Genomic DNA, 7,922 nt, shown 5'->3' with positions numbered 1-7,922 from the left:
TCCATCATATACTTGTTACCAAGTACTTCTTTTTTTTTTTTTTTTAAACAGGAGCCAGAGATCCTATTACTAGCATTTGTAGAAGATCAAACACAAGTTATGTGGAGGGAAGAGAATAAGCACTTATATAGCACCTGCTATGTGTCTGGCACTATCCTAAACACATTACATATTTTATGTCATTTCATAATTACAACAACCTTGAAAAGTAGGTACTACTACTACTCCCATTTTACCACTAAGGAAACTGAGACAAAGAGAAGTTACATACTTGCCCAGAGTCTTGTTTAAAAGGAACTTTAGATGACAGGAAGGGTCATTTTTTTTCTTTTTAAAAAAATCTATTTTATGTTTTTAAAAAATATCTGAATAAAGAAAGAAGCTTTTTTGTAGACATCTTTCTAATATCCACATTCTCATTAAAGATTAAGTTTTGTATGTTACTGGAAATTCAGTTCAAAAGTCACCAAAATGAAAATATTCTGAAATACTCAGTTTGGAATAATGGATAGAGAATTGGCCCCACAGTCTGGAAGCCTTGGGTTCAACCTATGACATGTTATCAAGTGACTTTGGCTCTGGACTGAGCAAGTCACATAAACCCTCAGTTCTTTAACTCAGTAAGATTCTAAATTGCACAGAAGACATTGACTTGATTTGAGAGAATGAGTTTCCTCCTCTTTAAACCAATAAAATTACAGGTATAGATTCCATATTTAAAAATTTCAGCTAAATAATAAGATTTTCATATATACGCTGAATATGACGCATTATTATTATTTTTTTTTTTTTACAGATTGTAAGGGCTTTTTTTTAAACTCATAGACTACACCTACGCTATTAAAGACATGTTATCATAAAACCATTTCTTCAAGTTATTTAATATAGTAAGCAATCATTTTTATCTTTATAGAAAAAACATAAAACTTAGCAATGACAATGTTAAGATAAATTTGAACATTTAAAAACTAACATTGGTCACCTTTAGGAAAACATGAGCCTTCATAAAAGTCCTGACTAGTCTTTATAATATTTTTATTTGCATATCTGTGTGGTTGTCATTACCACAAGCAAGACCACAAATACACTGAGCTTTTGTGCCAATTATGAAAACAGCTATGTTCTGTTTATCTTTGTACTTTCACTAAGAAAAAACTCTGTAGAAGTGATTAATAAACATTTGTAGATGAATAAATGAATATTCCTAGGATACAAATTCAAAACTAGCAGTACAAAAGTTTGCCCAACTTATACAATGTTCCATATTTCAAAGTGTTGTTAAAAAGCACAGTTCTTTATAAACATTTAATGAGAAAATATATTATACAGCTTCAAATAGCAGTCTTTAGGTTCTAACCTCTACTCTTCTTTAAAACCACCTGTCAAAAAGAAAAGAAAAGTATTATTTCTTTAATATATACACCTTAGCCCATAGGATATAACAACAGTTTTCCTCTAAAAGCTTCCTGAAATCAAAACAGGGCATACTAATTAATTAATAATGCCATTTGCAAAATTGTTGTGAATTGTGATTATTAGCATTTCAAAAAGTTTTCAATTTATAAAAGTACTCAATAAAATTTCCTTATAGGTTCTCCTGTGCATTAAGTATCTAATGTGTATTTAATTTTTAGACAGCTTTTCAGAAAATAGAAAATAGCCTGTTGAATACCTGAGTTATGTCTCTATTTTAAATTAATCTGTTTTCAATTTAGAAAGGCCCAAGAAAAGAAAACACCTTGAAGACATTAAAACCATTCCACTTTTTAAGTTCATAAATGTGCAGCTAGCTTTTATGATCACACTTTTCCCAACAAGAGGATGAGCTTTAAAGTATCTGGACACATTGACTTCGTTTTCATCTAAACATCAAATGGAACTATGCTCAAAGATTAAATTTGGGTAGGAACTCATTTTTTCATAATATTCCTACCCAAACTTAAATTTGTCATATAAATATCCTTCATAAGTTTACTGAGGTATATAATTTTAACTCCCAGTTAGAAAATTAAATAAATATTAAAAAATATTTAGCATGATTAAGTATGTATGCTTTGTTATAACCTTTATATGTGTTTTATTTTACTTATACAAGTGTATAATTTTGCTATGTCAAAGTGTTGCTAAAACTAAAATGACAAAAAAAATCAAAGTTTTTCTCCTAAAGTATTATAAAGTCAGTTTATTTTTGAAACTTGTAGGTATTTCTTAACTTCTCCACCTAGAACAAAACTATGTGAATATGGAAATTTAATTATATAACTTCAATTTAAATTCAACAACAATAAATGCTCTGACTCCATCAACTACTATTGATTGAAATATAATTATCCAGAAGTTAAGGTATAAAGGAGAAGGACACATTTGACTTATTCCATGATCTTAAGTATCCAAAAAAAGAAAATCAGCTTTTATAGTTACCTTTGCTGCAGCAAGTATATGTTTATCCTTAATTATCCTACTCTTGTCTTGAAAAGCTTGCATCCTGGTCTCTTCTGCTAATCGATGAAGAAAGAGTAAACAGTTCAAGTGTACCTTAGAAAGAAAAAACATTTTTAAATCTCCCTAAGTACTTAAAAATAGTTGATACACTAAAACAAATACCACACTGCATACATATAGACTATGTTTTAAAGTGTTTTCATGTGAAAATGTACCACATTGCCTTTTCCTCTTCAAATTATTTTATTATATTTGTTTATTTGTGTATATGCAATATACTTGCACTTACAATATAAGCTTATTAAGAGCAGTTAGTTTGACTTTATTTTTTGTACTAACACCTAGTATATGTCTTTCACACAATAAATATTTAAATGCTTGATGAACTGAATTAATGCAACTACATGAATATTAAACTACTGTCTAATGATGCATATTTTCTATAAATATAATCCTGGTTAAGTGTCCACCATAACAATTTGCTAGACAAACATATCTGCTTAATTTTTAAACTATGACCATAATAACATTTCAAACAAAGCAGCAATATAATCAGAGTCAATGAGATTGGATAACTACACATCAACAGTAGGAATAAATTGGATCAATTCAAATTTCCAAAACACTACTTCGGAAAGGCCAAAATTTTCCTTCAATTGATACAATTTACTAGATACTGATTTGAAATGTTATCTTTACAAGATATTCAGAATCATTTCATAAACAATTATTTAGTCCCCACGTTCAGAAATATTTTTCTGATATTTTCACAAATCTTGATTACTAAGAATGACTTCCAGTTCTATTAGTTTTCACAGGAGAAATGCTTATGAAACTGAAGCCTGTAGAAATGGCACATCAAAATGGGTCCCAAAGGCCAATGTTGTTCACAAAGTCTGAGACAGAAATAGTAAAAAACAACTAAAGGACACGAAAGAACAGGAGGTGGTAAATTATTTCAGTGGATTAAAATGGAAAGAATACTAGCTAAGAATGAATGCCAGAAAAAGGAAAACGTGAGTTTAAAAGAAATAAAAGGAGTTTTGCAGTTTAGTAAGATGATAAAAGAGATCTGTTTTTAAAAAGTGATACAATTGCTTGATGAGATAGTTGGGAACACAAACTAAAGTAGGGAAACAAGAAAGAAAAAAAAATGTTTTTACAAGAATTTCCTTTCTCATGAAATTGAGAACTGAAAAATGTTTTCTACATTAGTCATTTTTTTTTAAATAACAAAATTTGGCAATAAAAATCTTTATCAACTTTAGCAAAGGATCTTCAACTCAGTGCCTTTGAAGATGGGCTAGAATTCAGTAACCCCGTACTCATTCCATTTTCTAAAATCAATGCGGCAGAGGGAGGCTGGAAGCTCTGATCAACAAATGAATTGGCTATTGCCCTGAAAGAAAAATATCTCAGTTTTGCAGAATGACCATGAAAGTGTATAAAGAAGAATACAGGGTCAGACTCAAAGACCAAACAAATTAATGAAAAATTCCCAGGGTAAATTTTAAGCACCGAGAATTATAAGTGAGTTTAGTCAGAATGAATTTAAAAACATTCATTAAATGCCTACTAGATGCTAAGTGCTAGTGTTATAAATAGAATAATTTGGGCTCTCAAAATGTTCACATTCAAACAGACAATAAACATATAGATTTTTAGTTGCAAGTCACATGCTCTTTACTATAATTCTCATCAATAAAATAATTTCCATTTCTAATGCTAAACTATTGAACAGTGTCAAGAAAGTAGGTATAACATTTATTTTCATAACAGTTGCTCCCCTAGATGGTGGATGCTCTCCTAGAGCTAAAAGGTTTGAGTAATAGTCTCAGGAATGAAGGTAGGGAGGAGTTTGAAGGGAACTGCTATTCCCAAATTGACCACTATTGAACTTTTCCTGTCGATTTGAAGGAAATAAATCTATATTATATTCTTCAAACATTAAGGATATATCCCAAATTCTATAACTTCTCAACTCATATGGGATCTCTCAACCATGAATTTCTATCTAAACCTTCCCTGAATTTTTTTTTCTTCAAGTCTGTAACAACTTCAGGATCATGTTAGAACATTTCTATATATAAAAGATATTTTTAAAACAACTTTATAAAATCCTTTTTTTTATACTTTCCTAAGGAATTGAGGGCATGTCAACAAAATACATCTCATAAAGAATCAGAAATAGAGATTTAACACTTCAAATAGCACAGCTTTAGTTCAAAGGACAACTGTGTGCCTGAATAAACTGAAGAGGAGGAAAGGTTGGTGAGCAGCTTTATTAACACTTTTCTTATCAATCAGTAATACAATAAAAATTGGAAAGTTGAAAATTATCTGAAGTTTTATCCAACCAGCTACTTAAATGCATAAATCTTCTACATAACATCTGGCAAATGATGACCTAATTTACTCTCTCAAGCTATATCAAATTATATATGTGTGTGTATGTGTGTATATGTGTATGTGTATGTGTGTGTGTGCATGTGTATGTGTGTATATATGTACACACACATGTATCTCTATATGTGTATTCATGGGTGTATGTATACATATATGTATATGTAATCATTTTTTAAATATTTGAAGACTATCATATTTCCCATTACCTGATTGTTTTCTCTTCTTTAATATAAACATTTTCTGTTCCTATCAGATACTTTATACTACTGCTAAACTGGCAGTCAGATGAAATCAGTCTTTTCCATCTGAACTGCTACATTCAGCCAGACATTGCTTATATTTGCAATTTATTTATTTTTTTTAACTTCAAGATCGGGTTCAAATGCCACCTTATTATTCATTGAGTCATATACTAAAGCCCTCCCCTTTAATGTTCCCCTATATCAGCTTTGCATATATTTTACCATAAAGTGCATATACATGAATCTTCTCTCCAAGCTCCAGCTCTGAGAAGTGAAATCGTTTCACTTTTTTCTTTGCAACACCTAGAGTCTAAAGGACAGCGTTTACTTAAAATATGTCTTCTGATTAACTGGGGTCATCTGTAAATTTACTATGCGTACTTCCTGGCTTTATTACAAACAATTTTGTAAAATTGATCAATTTGTAAATTGATAAAAATGCAGAATAAGATGGGGCCTAGACTAATGTCTCTCATTTTGGGCAATCAAATTCCATAGATATTTCAAATACACAAGTTCAAGCCCCATCTGATTCAGAAGATTCTTTCCTGATTAGCACACCCACCAGTGACCTCTCTCACCACCACCTCCATCTCTTTTCTTAATTCCTGTCACTTATTATCTTCATCTCTCCCTCTGCAAAACGGTAATATGCATTACTTTTTTACATTGGGATCCAGCTATTTCATGTATGAATACCTTATTAAATTAAGCTGTATGCTGTCAAACTGTCAAAGAATCCTTTCCATATCCCCTTCAGCACTTATTCACATGAAAGTAGTCAAATATTCTAAAATATTATTTCAATAAAATGCCTGAAAGTTATATTCAGTATTTCCCTATTACTTAAAGTCAGTACATCAGGGTTCATGTCCCAGCTGATTTTTACTGGCCAAATGATTACAGCTAAATCATTAAATCACCTCTTCTTGGTGTCTTTATCCATAAAATAGGAAAAATAAGATTAGCACTGCCTACATTTCCAGGTTTTTGTTATTCAGTTCAATTCAACAAGCATTTATTGCTTACTGTATGGCATGCATAAGAGATACACAGATCCTATCCTACACAAATCCTACATTCTGTTGGGAAAATACAACTTTTACATAGCTAAATTGAGAGTTCTTAACAATTATAAGTATCAAGAAAGATTTCTTATATGAGGATGTACCTCAATTACATCCTAACAATGTTGACCTAACCTAACATTTCTGAGGAGGGAATGCACTGAAGTTAGAGGGAATAATTTATGGAGGCGAAAACTGAGATGCTTAGCTCTTAAAAGTAAAATAGTAAATAGGCCACTCTGATTCAAACAATATGTGAAAGGAAGTACTCTGAAATAAATCTGGAAAGTTAAGTTGGAACAAGATTACAAATAGATGAGAGTTTCAAAAATTGTTTCAAAGATAGCGTCAATAGGTTCTGGTAACTGGATGGATGTGGGAGTTAAGGGAGAAGGAAGAGCCAGAGATAACACCAATATTGCAAATGTGGGAAGCTAAATGAAGTCAAGAGTAAAATGGAAAAAAGATTTTTAAAAAAGGGTCAATTCTAATGTGGTGAAATCAAGTCCAGGCAGAGTTGCAGATCTAAAATCCAAGTATTTAAGATTCAAAAACTGGTAAACTTTTCTATGATTCTTTTATTTTTAACAATACTTTACCTCAATAAAAAGACCAATCCATTAAATAACAATGTGATAATATAGCTCAGCCTCCGTACAGCTGAAAGAGCACTGATTTCAGTCGGAAAAAACCTGTGACCAAGCCCTAGTTCTACCATCTACTGGCTATGCAACCACAGGCCAAGGCATTTATTTCAGTATCCACATCTTTTGAATGCGGCAGGCCAACGGATTTTAAAGAAATTTTTTAGCTCTGAACCTGTGTTTCTATTACCTCCTCTAGTCCAGAAGCTCCTACATCTACAAAACGAGGTATTATTACCAGCATCACCTATCTCAAATTATTGTAAGTTCAACGCTTTGTAACCGTTAATTTTTTAAGAGTCACTAGTCTTGAAAAGCAGGTAGAAAACTTTCCCCATAAACTTCTACCAGTGACGGATTAACCTGCCAACCCTGGTGGGAAAACAGCTGACTTCCTGCCCCACCCCCACCCCCGCCCAGATTCCGTGTCAGAAAGTGAGGAGGAACAAAACCGGGATGGGTGAGGGAAAGGGTTCCTTCCATTTCTTTCTCCTTTGCCTTTTCCCTACCCACCGCCTCCGCCTCAGCCAGAGCAGGAAAAAGCGCTCACCCACAGGTCGACGCCAGACTTGAGGAGCAATTGAGGCTTCTGTCGCTTGATGAAGTTCTTCAGGAAACCGCGGGGAGCCTTGCGTTTCAACACCCGGGCCGCTGGCACCACAGCAGCCGTCATTCTCTCCTCGTCGTCGTCCTCCCCGGCACCGAAGCCCCGCACGCAGCGGCCGACAGCGGTCAGGGATAAACAAGGAAAACCAGAAAGTCAAGGGTCAGGCACGCCAGTCAGGAACTCCAAACTCCCTTCCGGCTGTTTGAAATCACCCGCCCTTGGAACGCGCCTCGGCGCTTCGGAGTGACGCAAGACCGAAAAGGAAGGGGGCGGGACTGGCGCTGGAAGTGAGCGCATGCGCTCCTGTGTTTTCGCCTCCCCGGGCCACTGGTTAGGAAGAAGAGCGAAAGAATCTCTTGCTTGCCATTTATAAATTCATTCCTAAGGGGTTTTTTTCCCCCTCACTTCTTACCCAGTTTGCTTTTTTTTTATTTTCTTTTTATTATCGTAGACTTAATATTCATTAACAAATACAAGCATTTCAGTATAGGTCTCAGAACTCTCGACCCTTTTC

The 7,922-nt window shown here is 33.4% G+C and overlaps 1 protein-coding gene across 1 annotated transcript; it reads right to left on the bottom strand.

The window, feature by feature from the left end:
• Positions 1-851: 851 nt before the first annotated feature.
• CENPW (centromere protein W) lies at positions 852-7,669 on the bottom strand. The gene is made up of 3 exons (XM_051997703.1): positions 7,352-7,669; positions 2,422-2,535; positions 852-1,379 (listed from the first exon to the last, which is right to left on the bottom strand). The coding sequence occupies exons 1-3, from the start codon at positions 7,472-7,474 to the stop codon at positions 1,353-1,355; spliced, it is 264 nt and encodes an 87-aa protein (XP_051853663.1). The 5' UTR covers positions 7,475-7,669; the 3' UTR covers positions 852-1,352.
• Positions 7,670-7,922: the final 253 nt, after the last annotated feature.

This window comes from Antechinus flavipes, chromosome 4 (genome assembly GCF_016432865.1).
Source record: "Antechinus flavipes isolate AdamAnt ecotype Samford, QLD, Australia chromosome 4, AdamAnt_v2, whole genome shotgun sequence".
Taxonomy (NCBI): Eukaryota; Metazoa; Chordata; class Mammalia; order Dasyuromorphia; family Dasyuridae; genus Antechinus; species Antechinus flavipes.
The sequence above is the reverse complement of the archived record's forward strand: the minus strand, read 5'-3'. Positions and strand labels throughout refer to the sequence as shown.